Genomic DNA, 25,312 nt, shown 5'->3' on the forward strand with positions numbered 1-25,312 from the left:
TCTGTCTGTCTGTCTGTCTGTGTGCTCAGCTTTCTACAGCAGAATCCTGGGACCTCATTATTCCAGCTCCAGGGGAATTGATCAAACAATGCATTTAAACAGGGAGCCATGATAATCATCCAACAGCCATCTAATTAACAGTGCTCAGGAAAACATGTACACTGCTCAAAAAAATAAAGGCAACACTAAAATAACACATCCTAGATCTGAATGAATGAAATAATCTTATTAAATACTTTATTCTTTACATAGTTGAATGTGCTGACAACAAAATCACACAAAAATAATCAATGGAAATCCAATTTATCAACCCATGGAGGTCTGGATTTGGAGTCACACTCAAAATTAAAGTGGAAAACCACACTACAGGCTGATCCAACTTTGATGTAATGTCCTTAAAACAAGTAAAAATAAGGCTCAGTAGTGTATGTGGCCTCCACGTGCCTGTATGACCTCCCTACAACACCTGGGCATGCTCCTGATGAGGTGGCGGATGGTCTCCTGAGGGATCTCCTCCCAGACCTGGACTAAAGCATCCGCCAACTCCTGGACAGTCTGTGGTGCAACGTGGCGTTGGTGGATGGAGCGAGACATGATGTCCCAGATGTGCTCAATTGGATTCAGGTCTGGGGAACAGGCGGGCCAGTCCATAGCATCAATGCCTTCCTCTTGCAGGAACTGCTGACACACTCCAGCCACATGAGGTCTAGCATTGTCTTGCATTAGGAGGAACCCAGGGCCAACCGCACCAGCATATGGTCTCACAAGGGGTCTGAGGATCTCATCTCGGTACCTAATGGCAGTCAGGCTACCTCTGGCGAGCACATGGAGGGCTGTGCGGCCCCCCAAAGAAATGCCACCCCACACCATGACTGACCCACCGCGAAACCGGTCATGCTGGAGGATGTTGCAGGCAGCAGAACATTCTCCACGGCGTCTCCAGACTCTGTCACGTCTGTCACATGTGCTCAGTGTGAACCTGCTTTCATCTGTGAAGAGCACAGGGCACCAGTGGCGAATATGCCAATCTTGGTGTTCTCTGGCAAATGCCAAACGTCCTGCACGGTGTTGGGCTGTAAGCACAACCCCCACCTGTGGACGTCGGGCCCTCATACCACCCTCATGGAGTCTGTTTCTGACCGTTTGAGCAGACACATGCACATTTGTGGCCTGCTGGAGGTCATTTTGCAGGGCTCTGGCAGTGCTCCTCCTGCTCCTCCTTGCACAAAGGCGGAGGTAGCGGTCCTGCTGCTGGGTTGTTGCCCTCCTACGGCCTTCTCCACATCTCCTGATGTACTGGCCTGTCTCCTGGTAGCGCCTCCATGCTCTGGACACTACGCTGACAGACACAGCAAACCTTCTTGCCACAGCTCACATTGATGTGCCATCCTGGATGAGCTGCACTACCTGAGCCACTTGTGTGGGTTGTAGACTCCGTCTCATGCTACCACTAGAGTGAAAGCACCGCCAGCATTCAAAAGTGACCAAAACATCAGCCAGGAAGCATAGGAACTGAGACGTGGTCTGTGGTCACCACCTGCAGAACCACTCCTTTATTGGGGGTGTCTTGCTAATTGCCTATAATTTCCACCTGTTGTCTATTCCATTTGCACAACAGCATGTTAAATTTATTGTCAATCAGTGTTGCTTCCTAAGTGGACAGTTTGATTTCACAGAAGTGTGATTGACTTGGAGTTTCATTGTGTTGTTTAAGTGTTCCCTTTATTTTTTTGAGCAGTATATATTTCAGCAGCCGTCTGCCACAACATTGGAACATTTCCCACCAGAATTTTGAACCCAAGGCACAGCTCAATAAGTTAGTTGTTTGTGTTGCACAGAGGGACACAAAGAGGGTTTTTGTAAACTGTCATGATGAGGACCCGAGGAGAAAGTTAGTTCTTTATACTAATCGATGGAGAGAACATTGAGACTGTCAACACAATCTGTTACTATTGTGTCATATCATTTATTTCCATTCATCACATTTCATTTGCATGTTTATGTCATGAGTGCCCTCTGATGTTCAGAGACCAGTGTGCCACAATGGAAAGTAATTCCCCCCCCCCCCCCCCCCGCCCCCCCCCACCCGACACACACACACACACACACACACACACACACACACACACACACACACACACACACAGTCTCTCTCTCTCGTTCTCTCTCGTTCTCTCTCTATTTTATGACACACATAATAATTCAAGCCCATGCCTCCAAATAAATCAATGTATGTTTTCTGTTGCTGACGTGTGCATGTCTAATGGGCCTGTTAACAACTGTCCCGCTATGCCAGACTGCCAGTTGGAGAAATCCTCCCGTCTTTCACTTGAGGCAAACCCTGTTACCAGCAGAATACCAATCCACTGCTGTGACACAGGTCTTGCGTCTGGACCCGCTCGGATGAGGATGAATCAGACCAAACCAAAATGTTCTGGAGGCAATCCGGTTAGAAGTGCAGCGGAAAGGGATTCTAATAAGCCACGTAGTGAGTAGCCTGTCCTCTGTGTCCATTTATAAATGGATACTCATAGAAATATAACAAATGAATGCCGTTGCCTCTGGCACATGCTCTCCAGTACTCTGGTCACATTCACAGCCTGATTTGGTGCATTTGAAAAGAAATGTGAGTGGATGCAATTGCCAACCTGTCACAATAGTTTGAAATATGCATGCATTGCTATCTACAAATGAACAGCACACCAATTCTCCACCCTCCCATGCCAGCAATTTGCAATTTACTAATAATGGTAAATGCTGATTGTGAGAACGTGATTCAATGCAAAAACGGACATTCTGAACTAGCCTATTCAGCAATGAAGTGGCCTACTCTCAGACTCTAGTCTCTGGCTCACTCCACATAGTCACAGCTTTACACTGGTTCAATGTAACGAAGAACCACTGAGGATGGAAAGAGCTGCCAGGGCAGATCACGGTCAGCAGTACACTGTAATCTTTATGTGAGACTACTTTGCTGCCTTGCCATGGTAGAATTCTGCTGTGACCATGAATCAAACTCTCTGAGACATCTTCTCTGAGACCACCACTATAGGCAACTCCCACTCCACACTCATGATCACTTGTCTGGCACGGTTGCCTCTGACATGGACCTGCTATGGGTCAACCTTGCTTGACCTGCCTGTCTGTGAATTTAAATTACATTTGTTATGTAAATAATATCCTTGACTCACTTATTCATTCCTTGAGTAAGTTTGACAATCTAAATGCATGCCTTGTTCTGATTCAGAACTTGACAATGACAATTCAAATGCCATGCTGTGGCTACTCTTTGTCCAATGGGACATGGTGGTCTAGAATGTAATAGGCCTGCTTTCAGTACCATTTTGACTGCTGCACTAAAGCATCCATAATTGACATCACTTCAAAAGCCTATGTCCAAACTCCTGACCTGTCAATCACTTGTCCACCTGTCCATATCCTGATGCCGAGTCACTTTTACCCTGCCTTCATGAAAATATGTACCCACTCTCTGCACATTGATCTGGTACTGGTACTCCCTGTATGTAGCTCCACATTGATCTGGTTCTGGTACTCCCTGTATGTAGCTCCACATTGATCTGGTACTGGTACTCACTGTATATAGCTCCATTCTCATGTATTTTAGTTGATTCCTCTTGTGTTTCTATTTTCTACATTATTTTTTAACTCGGCATAGTTGGGAAGGGCTCATAAGCAAGCAATTCATGGTAAAGTCTACACCAGTTGTATTCAGCGCATGTGACAAATACAATTTGATTTGATTTTGACACCTGCCGATGCCAACACCTGTTCCACACACATGTGTAGGCTATTTAAACGTCCTGGGTCAAATATTACTCAAATACATTACATTATATCTGCTCCACTCGTTTTTTACTTGTCGTTTATTCCCATTGCGCAAAGAGAGAGAATGTTGGGTATCTGTATGGAGACACAAGACCCCCTCCCTCCCTTATGTCGCGCCGCTGCTGCTTCGCTCTGCTCTCCGATTGGACCGCCGCTGAGAAGGGCTGGCGTTAATGCAGCCTCGCTGCCTGGCGGTAGTTGCATCTAGCAGCCGTAGGCCGACAGAGACAATAGGGCAAGTCAGGCTGACAGAGGTACTGACGAAGCAGACAGAAGCACCAGCAAGGTGATATTATTGTGCGCCGCTGTGCATATTGGCAACAAAGCGTTGAATCTGCACTATTCGGAGACACGATTTTGCACAGGAAATCAGACCAGTCCTGTAACGGTTTATCCTGCTATACAATTAAAGTTTCTGCTGAACGGAATGACAGCACCAGCTATTGCATGCAGCGCAATCTGAAAGGTAAGAGACATTGATAACAATGGATCATCATGGTTGGTTGGATCATAACAATTTCAATCAATTTATCAGTGCTTTTATTTGGATTTTATAGACCTGCTTATTGATTTTGCATAATGTTTCACACATTCATTATTCCTGCTGGTATGTTTTCATCCCATATTGGCATATTTACAAGCAAGTCGATGTCCTTTAAAATATGGTTTAGAATTAGCTATGTGGTTTACATTTTGTGCTTACATCTCTCAAATGGTTATTTGTTGTGCATTATTGTCTTACTGTAACCTATTATTTAATACATCTACGGCATCGTAACATGTAGCCTGAGACCAGTATAGTAAACAGTAGGGGAAGGACAATGGGAATGATAGCCTATGGCTGAAGCTATTTGGCTTGATAGCATCATAGTGAAATAGCCTTCCAATGAATTGCAGTGATATTTATGTATATTAATAAATACCTGTGTAGAAGGCCATTTCAAATGTATATGATGCTCTCAAGTGCTACATCGGTCATTGTAAACTGTTGTGTATTGGTATGGATGTTCCTATGCTCCTCTCCTCAGTGCCTTCCTTGTCTGTCCCCCCCCCCCCCCCCCCCCCTCCCCCCACACACACACACACACACACCACACACACACACACACACACACACACACACACACACACACACACACACACACACACACACACACATTTACCTTTTACACAAATGATTTTCCTATTCCTAACACCTACAGTAAAGTTCCATATGAATCCTCCATGCTACTTGTAGACACAACATGTCATTGTTCTCGTCAGATGCTGTAGATAATAGCGTCTATGCTTTGTCTGTGCTGGGACATGTGATCCAAAGACTTGTGTGTTTTGTGGTCACTTAGCCAGAGCATTCAGAGGATATTTATTCTACCCTTTGCCTTTGTCAGCTTCATCTCACACTGGCCATACAGCACTGTGAGATACTGACCATACTGTAGATGTAATGGGGATCATATTCAGATACTCAGCATTACCCAGAGTAGCAGGTTGGATTGCTTTCCTCTCAGACAGACAGTGTTATGTAAGCAATGTGAGTGAAAACAGTTGACTTTGCTGTTGGTGGAGGTTGGAGAAACCCCTCTGGTGATTTTTCATGGTTTGTGAGAGACAACAGAAACCCATCCCTCTCTTACAACGCAAACTTCATTCTAGATGTACCGTTATATCATTCAAATTGTGAGCTTTGTGATTTGAGAGCTGCTGGTTTGGGGGCATTGTGGGTGTTGTCTTACTGGCACTCACCTGTTTGTATTTGACAATAATAAGCTAAGGGCATCAAGGTGCCAGTCTGTCTGGCATTTCTCCTTGACTGTGAGAGGAAACAACAGTGGCACACAGTTCACCTAGTCCTTGGGATATAGCCTATTTTACTAGTGGACAGACCCCAGGAGAAGGACTTCTGCACTGTTCTGCACTGTTCTATCTTTTGGTCTAAATTGCTCACTGTTACAACACCAAATAAACCATGTTGACCCGTATTATTCATAAGTGTTATGAGTCATGACTACTAAAGCACCCTCCACACAGGCAGACCTGTTCTGCACATTAGTTCTGGTACTATACAAACACACAAAACTATATTCACATCCCCTAGCTGTTTGGAAATGTAGGACAATGTACTTTTTTGAGCATGGTAAAATGGGCTGTGTTAGATTTGTTCAAACATTTACAGCAAATAGAGGCGAATGGCCCCCACTCCTCAGTTAAACAAAGAAAACAGTACATTGGCTGGATGTTCTGTTTGGGTTTAGGACGTACTCCAACAGCCTGCCAACATGGTCAATGGCCCAGGTAATTGAACTATCCACCAGACCAGCAGAACTCAAATTGCAATCTCACTGCATCAACGGCCTTCAGTCCAGTAAAGCTGTAGTTGGACTTCTCTAAGTAACTGTTATACCTTTGTTGGAATACCTACTGCACTGAACAACAACACAGAGAACATGCTATGCACACACAATCAACTGTAGATAGATGCTGTGTTGCATCCATGGATTAATACATTTTACAGCATCAAAGACCATGTCACAATTTCCATTTGAATCTAAATGGCTAAGTAAGACAAGGCAGTGGAAGTGTGTTACAGAGGACATGGGACATGTTTATAAGAGTGCCAGACTCCTCATTTAATCATGGACTGGGCGGCAATCATCCACATCGTAACTGTGGGAGACAGGCAGGGCCATGAAGAATAAATCACAAAACTGTGATCCCATTTCAGTTCACAGCTCAGTCTCTTGATTTGTGTAGATTTTGACATGTTAATCAATCATTTACATGGTTGTTTTGCCTCTAGAAAATTCTACTTAATCACATCAAATCTTGCTAACGAAGCTTGAGATTCACCGTTTACATTGCATATCTACAAATGAATCACTCCGGCTCATATTACAGTGATGGTAACATTTTGTAGGTGGATTACCTCTTTACTCCCAGATCTATTGATTAGACATTAGACATTATTATTAGGTGTAAATACTCAAGAATGGACCTTGGCAGGCAGAATTGATCAGCTGGCCAAGGCAGCTCTTGCTGTGCTGCTCTTTCTGTTGTGTGTGGGCTGTGTTTGTGTGAGTGTAAATGTGTCTGCGTGCACGTGTGTGAGTGTGGAGAGCAGGAGGCAGATGACCATTGCTCAGCACTTTGTGCGGGTTGTCACGTTTCCTACCTATAGTCACATAGCACCCAGACTGTAAGTCAATATTCCTGGCATCGCCAGCAATTAACTACAGCCTGCCTGCCTGCCTGTCTGCCCTCTATGAGCTGTGAGCTGCAGCAAGGCGACAAAAAGGTCCTCAGTGTCCAGGCCTCTCACTGCACTGCCCAGCCCCTCCCCCATCTGCAGTACTACCCAGCCCCTCCCCCACCTGCAGTACTGCCCCTTGGGCCCTCCAGTCACCAATCCTCATCGACCACCTTTTCTCCAGTGTGTTATGCAAAGACCAGCGTCACATGGGGATACAGGAGGAGGGGTGGGGATGAGAGCTGTGACTCAAGGTACACCAGTCAAACTGTGCACCGTCTGTGCTTTGAATACAGATGAGCTGAATCCCATTGAGGAGAGACATGGCACGGTGGTCACAGTGCTCTATCTGTGTGACAAACAGAGCTTGGTGCTCCCAGAGGTCCTCCTGGGAATAGCAGTGGCATGAATATTCCGGGGACCGGGAGCGGCGAGGGAGCGGGCCTGGTGGCTGAGTCAGGGCTGCAGCAGAGGAGCAGAGCTTAATTACCACTGTTTGACTCTCCTTTCATCTCCAGGCTCTTTGATATGACACAAACCATGCAAAAGTGTGTGTGTGTGTGTGTGTGTGTGTGTGTGTGTGTGTGTGTGTGTGTGTGTGTGTGTGTGTGTGTGTGTGTGTGTGTGTGTGTGTGTGTGTGTGTGTGTGTGTGTGTGTGTGTGTGTGTGTGTGTGTGTGTGTGTGTGTGTGTGTGTGGCGCTGGTTCATCTTCATATGTAGAAGAGAAATGGGACTGGGCTGCCTAGGCTGTTGTGTGTTTTAATAACCTTGTCAGTGGGATGCTGACTGGACTGCTGCTAGTAGTCATAGTACTGCTCTGATGGACAGCCAGCTGGCTCCCCTGTTGAAACAGCCCCCTCAGTGAATTGTCACACATGTACAATGCATAAACTCACAGAAAAATAAGTCCCCCCCACACACACACACACACACACACACACACACACACACACACACACACACACACACACACACACACACACACACACACACACACACACACACACACACACACACACACTGTGGAGCCGTCCCTGAGGCATACACAGATGGACTAGCCACAGGATCTCTCGCATCCTGTCTCATTCAACACATTCTTATCTTCATTAATGAGAGATGGCACAATTCTGCTGTACCATCAGGGCCGTGAAGTTCATTCAGTCATTCAGAGATTTGTCTGCCCTGGGTGATGAAAGAAAGGATATTGCAAATGAGTGTTTCTTGGCTTGTCGTTACATGGTCTTGGATCAGACGGCCAACTGAAACAGATCTGCAATGAGCTGAGCTGACAAAATTTTACTGGCAGGCAAGATAATAAAAGTGTCTGTCAAGAATTAACCACTGTTGTCGCTGTGTCTCTCCTTTGCCATGCAAGTGAATGTTGAGTTGGTGCTCTGAGTAATTTGAGGCTCAGACCTAGACTAAAGGTTTTGTGGATCTCACAGAACTCTAACAGGAGACATTTTGAAACAAAGTTTTGGAGGGCACAGAAGAGTAACAGAAGAAGCATAGCCAAATGATCTGAATCCAGAGTGCGAGTGACTAATTAGTGAAGTGGAAAGGGAATTAGCTGTCTCTGTTCTTTCCTCTGCAGTGGTTGTGTGTTCCCCAGCACTGTTCTCTGGGTGGAAACAGAGGCCTGTGATCTCGGTCACTTGAAAGGGGCTTCACACAGCGGAAAGTAGATCTGTGTTTAACGCAGGATGCAATGGTTACATAAGAGCTTATTTGTCTCGGATACAAAACACTCAGTGTCTTTGATGTTGTCGATAAACAAGGTGTGTGTCTCTCTGTGTGTAGAGAGAGGTGAGACACAAAAGCCATTGGTGTATCCACCATTTTCATTGTATAGGCTACGTGCCTATCTCTCTTTAACCTTGCATTCCTTCCTGCTCCTCCTGTTAACTTCTTTAGGAACAACAGCAGTCACCAGATCCCTGTGCTCCAGGCATCTCTCCTAGGCAGAATGAGCTCCTCTCCCCATGGGTCCCACGGGTCTGGGTCCCGCGCCTCCATCGACATCCTGGAGGAGCTGCAGCTCATTGCTGCCCAGAACCTGGAGAAGCTAGACATCAGCAAGTACTATGAGGTCATCAGAGAGCTGGGTAAGGGTACCTATGGGAAAGTGGACCTGGTCATCCACAAAATCAGAGGTGAGTTTGTCTCTGATGGAAGCTACCTGTGCCGTTGAGAATAACCAATGTGTTATATTCATGTCGGTTGGTCTATTCCAGACAGACCATCAACACAGCGCAACAAAACAGAAACATTGCTTGCTGATGTGAAAACAACCAAATCATATTTTTTCAGGGGTTTTATGTGTTTACAATCAGAACATTTAGATTCACTTCAGATTCCTTCTAATATATATATTTTTTTACATGTTTTCCATGGTCACAGTAATCTTACACATCTTTGAAGTATTTAGATCGCTCCACTCTTTAAAGAATTCATTTGTGGACCATAATTATAGCGAATGCAGCATCCCTAGTTTCGGAATAGCAGTGAAGCACAAACCCCATCCAGATTGCTTATCAAAATTACCTATTTTAGCAAATCTTTTCAACCTTTGTGACATAAAATGCAAGCCAAAATGTCAACCATCTGCTCAGTCCACTTTACAGTCTTGTTTAACCAACTCAAAAGTGTGTGGGGGGAGCAAATGACCCTCCTACATCTAGAGGAATAATGATATACACAAGCCACCAAAGTGCACAGTTTATCTTCTGCTCTTTTATAAAGCAGTGAAAGGACACACCATCTGGAAGTATCCAAAACCACTATCACTGGGTTGTCATTAGACCTAAATCATGTACAAAAACACTTACATCCAGGCTGTATCACAACCGGCCGTGATTGGGAGTCCCATAGGGCGGCGCACAACTGGCCCAGCGTCGTCCGGGTGTGGCCGGTGTAGGCCGTCATTGTAAATAAGAATTTGTTCTTAACTGACTTGCCTAGTTAAACAAAGGTAAATTAAGTATTTACCCAGCTCTCGGATCCCACGCTGCCATCATATTACATTCCCCAATTCAAACATTTGACGCTATCAGCTCAGGACATAAATAATGAAAAGATTTCTTGCCATCAGAGATGTGTTGAATAGTATTTATATGATGACTTCTAAATCATGCTGCTGTGTAATTGGGCTTTAGTGAGGCAGGCCAATTTGCTACCCTATCAAAGATCTGGGAATTAGGGTGGCTGTAAATTTGGGTATGAGTATAATCTCAGATTAGCATGATTCATAAGAGAGGCCAATCTTTATTTTATAGTTTGATGATAGCTTTGATAATGCTCACTCAATCCATCATACAGGTGTATATTAGCTTGAATGTAGACCTGTAGTGTCACGTTCGTCTGAAGGAGACCAAGGTGTAGGTAGGCGAACATTTTTCCTTTATTCAAAATGAACACCGTCAAAACAACCAAAACAATAAAGCACAAACGAAACGTGAAGTGAATGGCGTGCTCACAGGTAACTAACCAAAAAACAAGATCCCACAAAAACCCAGTGGGAAAAGGTTGCCTAAATATGATCCCCAATCAGAGACAACAAAAGACAGCTGCCTCTGATTGGGAACCATATCAGGCCAACATAGAAATAAAAAAACCTAGATATACATAATCTAGAATGCCCACCCAAATCAGGGTTAGGGTTAGGGTTAGGGGCGTGACATGTAGTTCTGGAATAATTCATTGCATATCAGTCATCATGTGGGATTACCAAAATTCAGCAAAAATGTATATTCGGAGATCAAATTTTGAAGGAAGCTATCAAAACAGTTCTATACTTTCAAATCTGATTTAGTTAGAATTAATATTCACAATTTCTCTGTGAGTGAATATCCATCTAAACCTCTTCAAAATGTACAGTATGTTCAATTAATATTTAGTGTTCACTTTTGTATACGACTATAGAGAGACAATATTAGTTATCTTGTATTTGCAGTGCAAATATTTTCCCAATACAATTTTGTCTATTGATTTTAATAGTTCAACATTCCGTTTTTACCAACATTCTGTTCTTACCATATCAACGATCATATCATTTGGTGTAGTTTTAGTTTAATTTATTCACTCAAAAAAAGACAAGTGAAAGACAAACAGTGACATTAAAAAAACAAGGTACAGTAAAGATGTGTGCAGGTGAGGTTGGAAACCCAAGAGGACTTTTATGAAAACCAAAAGATATACAGTGCATTCGGAAAGTATACATGTTGTTATGTTACAGCCTTATTCTAAAATGGATTAAATAAATACAAATCCTCATCAATCTACACACAATACCCCATAATGACAATGAGAAAACAGTTTAACATTTTTTTTAGCAAATGTATTAAAAATCAAAACAGAAATACCTTATTTCCATAAGTATTCAAGACTCTGCAATGAGTCTTGAAATTGAGCTCAGGTGCATCCTGTTACCATTGATCATCCTTGAGATGTTTCTACAACTTGATTGGAGTCTACCAACAGCCTCATTTCATTGGGGCATGGACTCTACAAGGTGTCGAAAGCGTTCCACAGAGATGCTGGCCCATGTTGACTCCAATGCTTCCCACAGTTGTGTCAAGTTGGCTGGATGTCCTTTGGGTGGTGGACCATTCTTGATACAACTGGGAAACTGTTGAGGGTGGAAAAACCCAGCAGCGTTGCAGTTCTTGACACAAACCGGTGTTCTTGGCACCTATAACCATACCCCATTCAAAGGCACTTAAATCTTTTGTCTTGCCCATTCACCCTCTGAATGGCACACATACACAATCCATGTCTCAACTGTCTCAAGACTTTAAAATCCTTCTTTAACCTGTCTCCTCCCCTTCATCTGCACTGATTGAAGTGGATTTAACAAGTGACATCAATAATGGATCACCTGGATTCACCTGGTCAGTCTGACATGGAAAGTTGTTCTTAATGTTTTTTATACTGAGTGTATATGAATCACAGGGATTTACAGACAGGCAAAGGAAAAGCAGCTCCCCCCTCCCAATCATTGACTCTAATTTTATTAGTGTTGCACTTACTGGCTCTATTTCAGTACGTGTTTACTGCAACACTTTTGTATGTAATCACTTTCAATTTACTGCCAAATCCGCTGCATCAAAGCTGAAGTGCCCATGCAGCCCCATCCCCTCCTCTCTGTAGGTAAAGAGGATGGTGTTGTGACTAAACTATTCTGACAGAGGCTTTGGAATATTTATAAATCCCCCTCAGCGAAAAAAAAAATGTGGTCTTGGATGAAATCCTGTAACCTCACTAAATTTAATTAATCCCAGACAGGTTTTGTAATTAATATCAGTTTAATTTATTTACAAGCCTAAATTTGGTGCAGCTAACTGTCTCATAGGACTCACAGAACATTTCTCATCCAGTACTGTACGTTATATTCTAGGCACTAAGATGGCTCTGAAGTTCTTGAGGAAGAAAACAACCAAACTGAAGAGCTTCTTAAGGGAGTACAGCATCTCTCTCTACCTGTCTCCCTGCCCCTTTATCATCAACATGTTCGGCATTGCCTTTGAGACAGACGACTACTACGTCTTCGCTCAGGAGTATGCCCTGGCAGGAGACCTCTTCGACATCATTCCCCCTCAGGTGAGATGAACAGAGATGTATTCATCTGCTGTTACAATAGAAGGCTCGCAACATAATGTCTGAAATATGAATAACATGAAAGCTATTTTATTTCCAGCTGAAGGATAATGTACAGATTTGACATGATAAATGTTCATGTGTAAAATTAATGTGAGATATTGGTGCTGTATATCTATTTTTAGAAAAAGCTCAGATAGCAACATAATCCAAGTCATTATCTAACCACTCGTCATCCATTGAAGACTATTTATAGAAAGTTATTTTCTATAACTAATATAATACCTGATAACCCCTAGTCAAACTGTAGTGTGGAGAGTTACATAAAATCCTTGGCTTATGGCCAAACACACATTCTCATGGACGGCTTAAATCTTTTACTTGCTGGTGGATTGTTTGACCTCAGTGTGTACTCGTCTCCTTTTAGGTGGGTCTTCCAGAGACGGTGGCTAAGCGTTGTGTCCACCAGGTCGCCATCGCCCTGGACTACCTGCACTGTAAGAAGCTAGTCCACCGGGACATCAAGCCTGAGAACATCCTCATCTTTGACAAAGAGTGCCGTAAGGTCAAGCTGTCAGACTTCGGCATGACGCGGCGTGCCGGCTCCCCAGTGAAGCGTGTCAGCGGAACCATCCCGTACACGGCACCGGAGTTGTGCGACGCCTCGCAGCACGAGGGCTTCTGCGTGGACTACAGCACTGACGTGTGGGCCTTTGGTGTCCTCCTCTTCTGCATGCTCACTGGCAACTTCCCCTGGGAGAAGGCCCTGCCGTCGGACGCCTTCTACCAGGAGTTTGTGCGCTGGCAGCGGCGCCGGACGGGCACGGTGCCCTCTCAGTGGCGGCGCTTCACAGACGAGGGGCTGCGCATGTTCCGCAGGCTCCTGTCCATTGAGCAGGAGCGCCGCTGCTCCGTTAAGGAGGTTTTCAGCTACTTCAACCACCCCTGGATGCTGGACAATGAGTCGGGCAGCAGCAGCGTTGCGGGAGGAGGGTCAGTGGGCAGTGGGCCCCAGGTAGAGCTCAGCTCGTCGTCATCTGAAGAGGATGTGCTGGTGGACAGGCTAAAGCAGCAGAGCCTGATAGAGCCCATGGGCGGACACTACTCCTCCACCGGCTCCCCCTCCTCCACCAGCAGCTACGAACGTGTCTCCCGTGACAACGGAGGGGCCGGACGCATCTTGGTGGCCACGCCCATTGAAATCTGTGTGTAGAGATTGGCTATGTGCACACACATACACACACTGTATGAACACAAACATACGAAGGTCAAATAACAGAGAACGATCTTCCTGGTTAAAGGAAGAGGTGGGAGAACAGCCTGGTCTCATAGACTAGAAGTAACATAGTAAATGTAAATCCTCGATACTGAAATTATTATGATATGTTACTTTTTGTATGGTTACATAAGACAGATGGTTACTTAAGGCAAAAACGAAAGTAGGGTGGTTGGTCGGGCTATAACTCGAATGTCTAGCAACCCAAAGGTTGCAAATTTGAATCTCATCACGGACAACTCTAGCAACTTTTCAACTACTTACTACTTTTTAGCTACTTACCATGTTAGCTAATCCTTCCCCTAACCCTAACCTTAACCCTTTTAGCTAACCCTTCCCCTAACCCTGACCCCTAACCCCCAGCCTAGCTAACGTTAGCCAGCTACCACCTAGATAGAATTCGTAACATATAGTACGTTTTGCAAATTCGTAACATATCAAATCAAATCAAATTTATTTGTCACATACACATGGTTAGCAGATGTTAATGCAAGTGTAGCGAAATGCTTGTGCTTCTAGTTCCGACCATGCAGTAATATCTAACAAGTAATATAACCTAACAATTCCACAACAACTACCTTGTACACACAAGTGTAAAGGAATGAATACGAATATGTACATAAAAATATATAAATGAGTGATGGCCGAACGGCATAAGCAAGATGCAGTAGATGGTAAGAGTACAGTATATACGTGAGATGAGTAATGTAGGGTATAAAACCATTATATGAAGTGGCATTGTTTAAAGTGGCTAGTGATACATTACATCAAGATGGCAAGATGCAGTAGATGGTATAGCATACAGTATATACATATGGGATGAGAATGTTGGGTATGTAAACATTAAATAACGTGGCTAGTGATAAATTGATTACATCAGTTTTTCCATTATTAAAGTGGCTGGAGTTGAGTCAGTATGTTGGCAGCTGTCACAGGTATCGTCGTCGGTGAAGGAGGACCAAAACGCAGCAGGCATGCGGTTGTTCATTTTGAATATTTATTAACTCCAAAATGAACACAAAAATAACAAAAGAGAACGAACGATAAACTGACAGTCCTGTAATGTTGACACACACTAAACACGGAACACATGAAAACCAAACAGTGCCCAAAAACCCTGGAATACTTAAATCAAATGCCCCTTCAACAAACACACCACCCCGAACCACATAAAACGAATACCCTCTGCCACGTCCTGACCAAACTACAATACCAATTAACCTTATACTGGCCAGGACGTGACAGTACCCCCCCCTTAAAGGTGCTAACCCCGGAAGCACCTTAACAAAAATAACCCCAAGCAACACCAAAAAAGAAAAATTCCCCCCTACTAAAGGGAGGGAAGGGAGGGTGGCTGCCGTCAACGACGGCACTGTGCTACACCCCCCCTCCCCAACCCACCTATCTCTGGAGGTGGCTCCGGCTCTGGCCGTTCCAGGCAGTCTGGCCACTCCGGCAGTTCAGGGCAGTCTGGCCACTCCGGCAGTTCAGGGCAGTCTGGCAACTCCGGCAGTTCAGGGCAGTCTGGCCACTCCGGCAGTTCAGGGCAGTCTGGCCACTCCGGCAGTTCAGGGCGGTCTGGCCACTCCGGCAGTTCAGGGCGGTCTGGCCACTCCGGCAGTTCAGGGCGGTCTGGCCACTCCGGCAGTTCAGGGCGGTCTGGCCACTCCGGCAGTTCTGGGCGGTCGGGCCACTCCGGCAGTTCAGGGCGGTCGGGCCACTCCGGCAGTTCAGGGCAGTCTGGCCACTCCGGCAGTTCAGGGCGGTCTGGCCACTCCGGCAGTTCTGGGCGGTCGGGCCACTCCGGCAGTTCAGGGCGGTCGGGCCACTCCGGCAGTTCAAGGCGGTCGGGCCACTCCGGCAGTTCAAGGCGGTCGGGCCACTCTGACAGTTCTGACGACTGTTGACTGGCGGGCAGCTCTGACGACTGTTGACTGGCGGGCGGCTCTGACGACTGTTGACTGGCGGGCGGCTCTGACGACTGTTGACTGGTGGGCGGCTCTGACGACTGTTGACTGGCGGGCGGCTCTGACGACTGTTGACTGGCGGGCGGCTCTGACGACTGTTGACTGGCGGGCGGCTCTGACGACTGTTGACTGGCGGGCGGCTCTGACGACTCTTGACTGGCGGGCAGCTCTGACGACTGTTGACTGGCGGGCGGCTCTGACGACTGTTGACTGGCGAGGCTGGGTTTACGCACTTGAAGGCTAGTGCGGGGAGCGGGAACAGGACGAGTCGTACTGGGTTGACGCACTTCCGGGTCCGCACGAGAGACAGGAGCTGGAAACCCAGGGCTATGGAGGCGCACAGTCGGTCTTGATCTTACCTCCTGCACAACCCGTCTTGGCTGGATGGAACTAGTAGCCCTGTACGAGCGGGGTGCTTGTACAGGGCAGACTGGGCTGTGCAGGGGCCTGATGGTAGCCGTGCGTAGAGCGGGAGTTGGGTAGCCTGGTCCTCGGAGGTGTACCGGCGACCAGATGCGCTGCGCAGGCATCCTCCTACCAGGCTGGATGCCCGCTCTAGCACGGCACCTGCGAGGGGCTGGAACAACGCGCACCGGACTGTGCGTGCGTATGGGTGAGATAGTGCGCTCCTCAGCGAAACATGGCGCTCTCCACCCCATACGCTCCTCCATATAACCACGGGTAGCTGGCTTCCGGCTCTTCCTATGCCTAGCCAAACTACCCGTGTGCCCCCCCCAAAACATTTCTTGGGGGTGCCTCTCGTGCTTCTCCCTCAGCGCGTCCATGGCCTCGTACCTCCGCCTCTCTGCCTTGGCTGCCTCAATTTCCCACTGCGGGCGGCGATAATCCCCAGCCTGGTGCCAAGGTCCGGCCCCGTCCAGAACTTCCTCCCAGGTCCATTTCTCCCGCCAGTCCAACTCGAAGTCCCTCTGCTCCTTCCTCTGCTGCTTGGTCCTTAGTTGGTGGGAGATTCTGTCACAGGTATCGTCGTCGGTGAAGGAGGACCAAAACGCAGCAGGCATGCGGTTGTTCATTTTGAACATTTATTAACTCCAAAATGAACACAAAAATAACAAAAGAGAACGAACGATAAACTGACAGTCCTGTAATGTTGACACACACTAAACATGGAACACATGAAAACCAAACAGTGCCCAAAAACCCTGGAATACTTAAATCAAATGCCCCTTCAACAAACACACCACCCCGAACCACATAAAACGAATACCCTCTGCCACGTCCTGACCAAACTACAATACCAATTAACCTTATACTGGCCAGGACGTGACAGCAGCAGCCACTCAATGTTAGTGATGGCTGTTTAACAGTCTGATGGCCTTGAGATAGAAGCTGTTTTTCAGTCTCTCGGTCCCCGCTTTGATGCACCTGTACTGACCTCGCCTTCTGGATGATAGCAGGGTGAACAGGGAGTGGCTCGGGTGGTTGTTGTCCTTGATGATCTTTTTGGCCTTCCTGGGACATCGGGTGGTGTAGGTGTCCTGGAGGGCAGGTAGTTTGCACCCGGTGATGCGTTGTGCAGACCTCACTACCCTCTGGAGAGCCTTCCGGTTATGGGCGGAGCAGCTGCCGTACCAGGCGGTGATTCAGCCCGACAGGATGCTCTCGATTGTACATCTGTAAAAGTTTGTGAGTGTTTTTGGAGACAAGCCGAATATTGTACGTTTAGAAAATGTGTAATATATAATATGAAATGTAATTCGTTATATATCATACGAAATGGGTGATGGACATCCACAAATTATACATACCATACGAAATGAAACGTAGCATATCATGCTAAATGGAGTGTCACGGATTTATGTACAGAGTAATACGAAATGCTCTGAGACCAGGCTGGGGAGAAAGGAAGATGAATAAAAATGATGGTTGGTGCTTGAAGGAGGTGGTTGTTTCACTATAGATTCTGACAAACATTCCTATTGACGATTAACTCTGAGGGAATGACAAAAGACAATCACAACCAGTACTGATTACTGAACAGATGTGTGTGCGTCTGCAGGCATTTATTGATGTATTGTACTGTAGCTATATTCAGACTAAAATATACAACAAGATCGGACAGAGACAACAAACATGTGAAGGACAAAACAAGCTTTTACAAAATAGCAACATAATGTCATGGTAAGTTGTATTGGAGCTCACCAGATCCTATCGTAAAGCAATATGTTCAAGCAACTTCTCTGCAAAAATGACTTCTCTGATAAATGGTTCATGGAATAATGGAAGAAATGAAACCATTTTGAATCTGCTGTAATTGCATCAGTAAAAGATAATTGGAGAGTGTAAAGTTGGCTGTCATTGTGACTTTTACCATAGTGCAATGTGAACCAATGGTACTATGGTGTGTTTGTATTGTATACCCTTATGTTCTGTGGGTATAAGAGCTTTATGTAATGTCGTTTTTGTTAATATTATTTATTTGAGTCCTTGATTTCTGAACATATATTTTTGCTATTTATTTTATAAAGTAGCATTAGAGATTTGACTTTTTTGATACTTTACGTTTGCCAATGTTTTACTGCTAGCGCAATTTAAGCAGCCATTTTGAAAAGGGAAACTGCATTTGACCTTCCCCCATAGCAATGTCATATAATCCCATGGAACTGCTTTTCATCTCATGTGAATGGATTAAGTTGATGTTGGCCATTACCTCTATAGCAGTAGGTATAGTGCATTATTATGTCAGTCAGAGTGTTTAGTTCACCTCCTCTTGTCTGCGTGCTATGCCTGCTAGGCCTGGTACACCATGACAGTAATGCAGTAATGGATAAGAACACCGATGCTGACTTTACGTGATAGCCTGCAGTATACATAACCATTAGAACCTTAACGCTACTATGGTTTTACTTTAGTTTATTGACTGTTGTGTCATGGTGACATGAGGACGAAATGTCCATGTTTTATGTAAAGCATAAAGTGGTTTCATTTTGTTTTCTCAGGTATACTCTTTATAATGTATTATACCATATGGGTAAAAAACTGTTAAAAGACTATGATAGTATATGGCCAATACACACCATATACATCCTCTTTTGGGGATCATTTAAAACCTCCAGCTGAACCTAAATGTTCTGTGGGCATGTCGTACCATAACTCATTTGTTATCTTTTAGCTTTTAACTGTAGTTAAAGAGCAGAATCCTAAAAATGAATTTCCTTGACTGGTCTTTTATTTTATACATTAGTTTGGCAAATTTGTACATGCAGATGTCAGATGAAAGCATCAAAGGATGAATGGATGAGCATTTTTTTAATTGCATGGTTAATAAAGAAAACATTTGTGAAATCAGCTCGTACAGTAATTGTGCCAGTGAAAAATATGTGCAAAAAAATGGTTGTATAGTGAACTTTTGCTGTAGCACAAATTTGCATAATTTGATATTGTTCTCAAAACAAAATCTAGGGCTGAAATAGCAAAAAAGAATTGTTCCATTGTATTTGACGTGCTATATTTGTATAGGCTTCCATCACAAGATCACAGACGATGTAGTTGGACTATGGGGATACTACCTACATGTCCTCAAGCACGTTTGGGATGTGACTTGAATTATTTGTTTTATTTTGTGTGACTAACCTTTAAAATGGAAACATTTCAAAAGCTGGAAAACAGGATGTGATACTGGATATAATGTCCACCATGTAAATCTGAAATACATGAGGCATTTGGGAGAAATGCACAACAGCTCATTTTGGAATAGACTCTACTCTCTCTATGTGTTGTGTTTTTCAGAAATGTTTGCATGAATCAATATTGCTCTGGAGAAACGCTGTTGAAATAAATCTGTGAAAAGTTGCAGTATTTATTTTTCTGCCACTGGAAAAAATTGTTATTGTATGTAAACAGAGGCAAACACACTGGGCCCTATTTCCCCCTCTGCCACACCCACCACCCCCTCAGAAACACACTAGACTGATCAGGAGAAAAATTTATTCAGCACTTTTTTGTCTATAAATAAACATCAATGCATTTTGAAAGCAGCAGTCCAGTTCTGTTGCCTCTCAGCTGCTGATATATTCCCATGAGTAGATATTTCATAAATCTGTTATTTATGTGTTTTGTTATTAGTAATGTTATGGGATTTCCTTGTCTTTCTGTGCCGTGTAATTTTACCACGCTGCCGTGTTGTGGAGTTTGTCTGTAGAACATGCGCTGCTAGAACTCGTCTCTTATTCAGTCCATCCAATAGAACGCTGTCTTCCCTAAACTTTCCTCTCCTTTCATTCAAAATGAAATAAAGCAATCTGAAATGAAGCTTGAATCTGTTGTGTGGTTTTGAAGTTTGCGGTGCCTGAGAGGCTGCAACATGGCTGGCTGGTGGCAACAGAAAGGAGATGTGCTACTAGACTAGATCACGGGGGAAATGACCCCTCTGTATTTTGTTGAAAGTATAATTAATCTGGATGAATCATGGTTCTGGTGTTTATTTAAAAGGTATTTTAGAGCGCTCACTCAATGATGCCCCACTCAATTCTGAAACCACTGATGCATTGTTTCTGCTCAGTTGTGATGTACAGTAATGTGATTCTATCCAAAACAGGGTTGGTCTGTATTATACAATCCCAGATGGGTTTTTGGCAAATGTGACCCAGGATTTCTAGTTAAACCACGTTAAATCCTCACTACTAATCAATAACTACTTGCAAAAGGCTTATGTAGTCTAATAATGTAGAGTGTAGTTCGAAGACTACTGGCCACAAAATGTTGCTAGCTCATTTGAAAAATATATATTTATATTTGATTTTTTCTCCCCAATTTCTATCTTGTCTCATTGTTGCAACTCCCCAACGGGCTTGGGAGGCGAAGATCGAGTCATGCGTCCTCCGAAACAAGACCCACCAAACTGTGCTTCTAACACCCGCCCACTTAACCCGGAAGTCAGCTACACCAATGTGCCTGAGGAAACACTGTTCACCTGACAACTGAGGTCAGCCTGCAGGAGCCCGGCCCACCATAAGGAGTCGCTAGACCCGCCAAACCCTTCCCTAGCCCAATTGTGCACCGCCCTATGGGACTCCCGATCACGGCCGGTTGTGATACAGCCCGGGATCAAACCTGGGTCTGTAGTGACGCCTCTAGCACTGTGATGCAGTGCCTTAGACCGCTGCGCCACTCAGGAGGCCTGAAAAATATTTGATATTCTTTCTGGGGCCGACACTGTGTATCACAATGATGGAACTTGTGGAGATAATGAGAGTGGGTGAGTGAATAGGGTGAGCATCAGTGCTTGAGACAACCAGTACCAGGGCAGGCCTGTGGATCTGCTTGGATGCAGCACAGCAGGGAAACCAACAGTTCACCCTGGCCAAGGCAGTGCTGCTGCTGCTGGAGTGGAAATCATCAGGGCTGCATGTTCAGCATAGCAATTACTATTGAGTACTGCACTGCACACCTCACTGCCTCTCCACTCCACTGTCATGTTTACTGTCTCTACTGTAGCTGTGGCTAGCAGGGGGAGAGTGGCTGGGAGGATAATGGTTTGATACATCCTTAAATACTATCTGAATGTTACTTCTAATGAAAAAAATACAATGATGTTCAGTCTCTTTAGCTAATCATGCACACAGAGTGTAAGACCACTGTCACGACTTCCTCTCCTTGTTCGGGCGGCGTTCGGCGGTCCACGTCACCGGCTTTCTAGCCATCGCCACTCCATTTTTCATTTATCCATTTGTTTTGTCTTGTTCCCTGCACACCTGGTTTTCATTCCCCAATCACACTACATGTATTTATTCCTCTGTTCCCCCTCATGTCTTTGTGTGTAATTGTTTGTGTTACGTGTCAATTTTGACGCGCTAGACTGGTGTTCGTTTGTTCCGTGTTTTATTCACGAGATATGTTTATTTGTTTGAACATAATTATTGTGACTGTTTGCGCGTGTTGCACTTTTGCATATTGTCTGGAGGTTTTGACGCAGTGGCGTCCGTCTGTTGGTTTCTCCTGCCTAAATAAAGTGTGTGCCTGTTCACAACTCTCTGCTCTCCTGCACCTGACTCTGCTCCCAGTACGCACACCACTGACAACCACAGAGATGAGCTGTACAGATGTAGGATCTTAATTCAATCACCCTGTTGCAGGAAAACTTGTAGTGTTTTCAAGGTTTAAAAAGGCTTCTGAAGTTTGTAATTTCCATTTAGAAATTTCAGACTTGATTTTGTGTATCAACACCAACAAAAATGTCCATTAGTTATAATCCACATAATAATTCCCATTTCCTGTTGCTGCAGGATTGTTTTCCTGCTGTAGCAAACTGTCTCAAATGAAGATTTTACATATTTAGGTGTGAATAAAAAGAATGTGATACTGTATCCAACTCTGAGGGATATTAAACTGGCCACAGTGTGCCTGTTTAGCCTGTGTGGACGAGCCTTTATAAGAGCCTTGAGCAAGTGTGTAAGAGCGTGTGAACTCATTGCCAAGTAGAGAGAGGAATGGCTTACAGGTCTAGTGGAACTGTGCATTTCATCTCCAAGTCCTGGAGGTTGGAAAACCTTGAGGGGTAAACATGCAGGAGGCATCCACAAGAGTATATTGTTGGGAGCAAGTTCTCTACGTATAGACATCTCAAATCAAATCAAATCTAAAATCAAATCACAGTTTTGTAGATGTTATTGCAGATGCAGCAAAATATTTATGATTCTAGCTCCAACAGTGCAGCAATATCTGCCAATACCAATAGACACATAATCCAAAAATTAACAAAAATTAAAAAAAGATGGAGAACAAGAAATTAAGACATATCACACAGAAAAATATGTTTGGCAAAATATAGATAACTGGTGTGAAATGGACTCAAATTATAAAAAAATTATCTGACTCAAGCAATAAAATATAATCTGACTCAAATTATAAAAGATAATCAGACATAAATTATAAAAAATAATCTATATTAGGAAATTCTCCATTACAACATGAATAACTATTTTTCAAAGAGTAGATTGAGTCATGGTTACACGACAATAAAATATTAATGTGAAGGTGATTCCACAACTTCTTTCACTGAGGGTACTACTGAAATATTTAACACTATGGCAGCAATAAGCATGCATGTTTCTATTACATGACATCTTCAAGGACATACAGTACAAGGTCATTGAACCCAGGGGAGAGAAGAAGCCTTCCCTCATGGTCCAACATTTATCACACTGTGTCCAACACCGTTAACCTGATGCACTCCGTAATTCTCCAGGTTATTTTTGGGCTTCAACAACACAAGCCAATCTGTAATAGTGTGGTGAAATATTGATTCTCGATTGCGTGCTGCCAAAATGACTGGCACCACTGACAAAGTACAGAGCTGTAACCTATGTCACGGTGATATACTCTGGGGGCACTTACATGATTTGCAAAGATGGTGTTTGATCTATTATGCCTGGATTGATGCTGTCTGGTTGGTGGTGCATGTGTGCCTCAAATGTGTGACATCTGATTATGTAACAGAGAATTTGTGAGGGCAGATATTTTGGCAGAGATAAGAGTTATAATGATGTTATTTTGTGCTTTCACATTTTGTGCATTATTACAATATTTGTGAGGAAGAACAGGGCAACTCTGCTGCCAATGAGCACTCCGCAGGCAGAATGTACTCAAAAATGATGGCGCTGTGCGAATTTATTACGATATTTGTGAGGAAGAACAGGGGTACCCTGCTGCTAACGAGCACTCTGCAGGCAGGATGCACTCCAAAATGATGGCGCGGTGTAGACAGCATGCTTTCCATCTGATCCTGCAACCTCCACTTATAGTATGCTACAAGCAGGCCGTATGATTGCTCTGGTCTCCAGAGAAGTGACATGATATACCCCAAGTTGATATTAGCTGCTAACATTAATGAATTTCAGCTATAAATGCAGGTATAAAACGCAGTTATGTAGTCTATATTGCGTTTTTAAAATGCATCACTGTTTATGGCTGTAGTGACAGGCTACATTTGTGCAGCGACTGTGCGCGCATGTTCGTGTGTACACATGTGCATGTGCTTGCATTGGGGTCACAGGTGTTGTACCAGTCCTTAATCGGGGTCTGTGCATGGCCCTGTTGTGCATCCTTTATTTTGTGACCCTGGATGAGGAGATTCTGAGTGACCTGCAATGGCATTGTGCTGCTGTGCTGAGCTGCTGAGATAGTGGGAGGGATTGTGATCGAATGAGCCTGTCAGAGTCCTGGGAGCTGAGATAACACTGCGCCCAGAGCTAAGGCTGCTGCATGCACAGAGAGAGAGAGAAAGAGTGAGTGAGAACGAGACGGAGGGAGCAGGAGAGAAAGATTGGGAGAGAGATGGAGAAAGAGAACGAGTGAGAGAGAGAAGTGTGGGCCTTAGGCATAAACACTATAATGAGACAACTTAGCGTGACAGAGCTCTCCCTGTCTCTCTTAACTTAATCTCTAAGATAAACAAGAGCGATTATTTATCTTAGATACAGCTAAAACGCTTGTCCTAACAAACCACTTGATACATAGTTAAATGATAGCTCTCATAGGTCACTCCATTCACTGAAATGGCCCAAAGTTAAACAAGTTTAGCAATTATGAGGCTGGCATTTTGCTGTGTTTACAACTTACACCTACATTAAATACATTTTTCTTATACCGTCAACATTTGACAAGGCTCTTATCGTGGAACTGCCCTAGTTACAGCATTATCTGATGAGTTCTACTGTGTTTACAACCTACGCCTGCGTTATATGAATATTTTTTATACCAGGTCAACATTTGAAAAGGCTTTTATCATGGAACTGCCCTAGTTACAGCATTATCTGACGTGTTTTGCTGTGTTTACAACTTACACCTACGTTATATGAATATCTCTTATACCCGGTCACAGCATTAACTGATGTGTCAACTTGTTGGATCCCACACATTGGTGATAGAGGACAGGGTTGGGGAAATACTTACAGTAGGGTACTGTAGGGAAAATGTGAAATGTCATGGTATTTATGCAAGAAGCAATATTTCCACTGTCATAATGGCTGAAATACAACCCACATTATGTTGGATGATGCAAGTGTTTCATAATTGTCCAATGAGGCATAATACATGTTTGGTATTTTCCACCAAACTCTTCAGCATCTGTCATCTTCAGACAGACAGCCAGCAAGCACCATCAGTCACCTACAGGTGTAGGATCTTCATTTGATCTATATTGTCACAGGAAAATAATTAAGCCAAAAGTAGGCTACATGAAAAGTGCTACTGTTAATACCTTTGGAAAAGTATTCAAACCGCTTTATTTTTTTCACATTTTGTTGTGTTACAGCTTTATTCTAAAATGTATACAATAGTTTTTCCCCCTCATCAATCTACACACAATACTCCATAATGATGAAGCAAAAACATGTTTTTTGAAAATGTTAAAGTAAAAAGAC

At 44.2% G+C, this 25,312-nt stretch overlaps 1 protein-coding gene across 1 annotated transcript; it reads left to right on the plus strand.

The window, feature by feature from the left end:
• The first annotated feature begins 4,045 nt into the window (after window positions 1-4,045).
• On the plus strand, window positions 4,046-20,201 carry LOC106606909 (serine/threonine-protein kinase SBK1). The gene is made up of 4 exons (XM_014203370.3): window positions 4,046-4,312; window positions 9,006-9,244; window positions 12,487-12,689; window positions 13,114-20,201. The coding sequence occupies exons 2-4, from the start codon at window positions 9,058-9,060 to the stop codon at window positions 13,897-13,899; spliced, it is 1,176 nt and encodes a 391-aa protein (XP_014058845.1). The 5' UTR covers window positions 4,046-4,312; window positions 9,006-9,057; the 3' UTR covers window positions 13,900-20,201.
• Window positions 20,202-25,312: the final 5,111 nt, after the last annotated feature.

The sequence above is a fragment of the Salmo salar genome, chromosome 06, assembly GCF_965601325.2.
Source record: "Salmo salar chromosome 06, fSalSal1, whole genome shotgun sequence".
Taxonomy (NCBI): domain Eukaryota; kingdom Metazoa; phylum Chordata; class Actinopteri; order Salmoniformes; family Salmonidae; genus Salmo; species Salmo salar.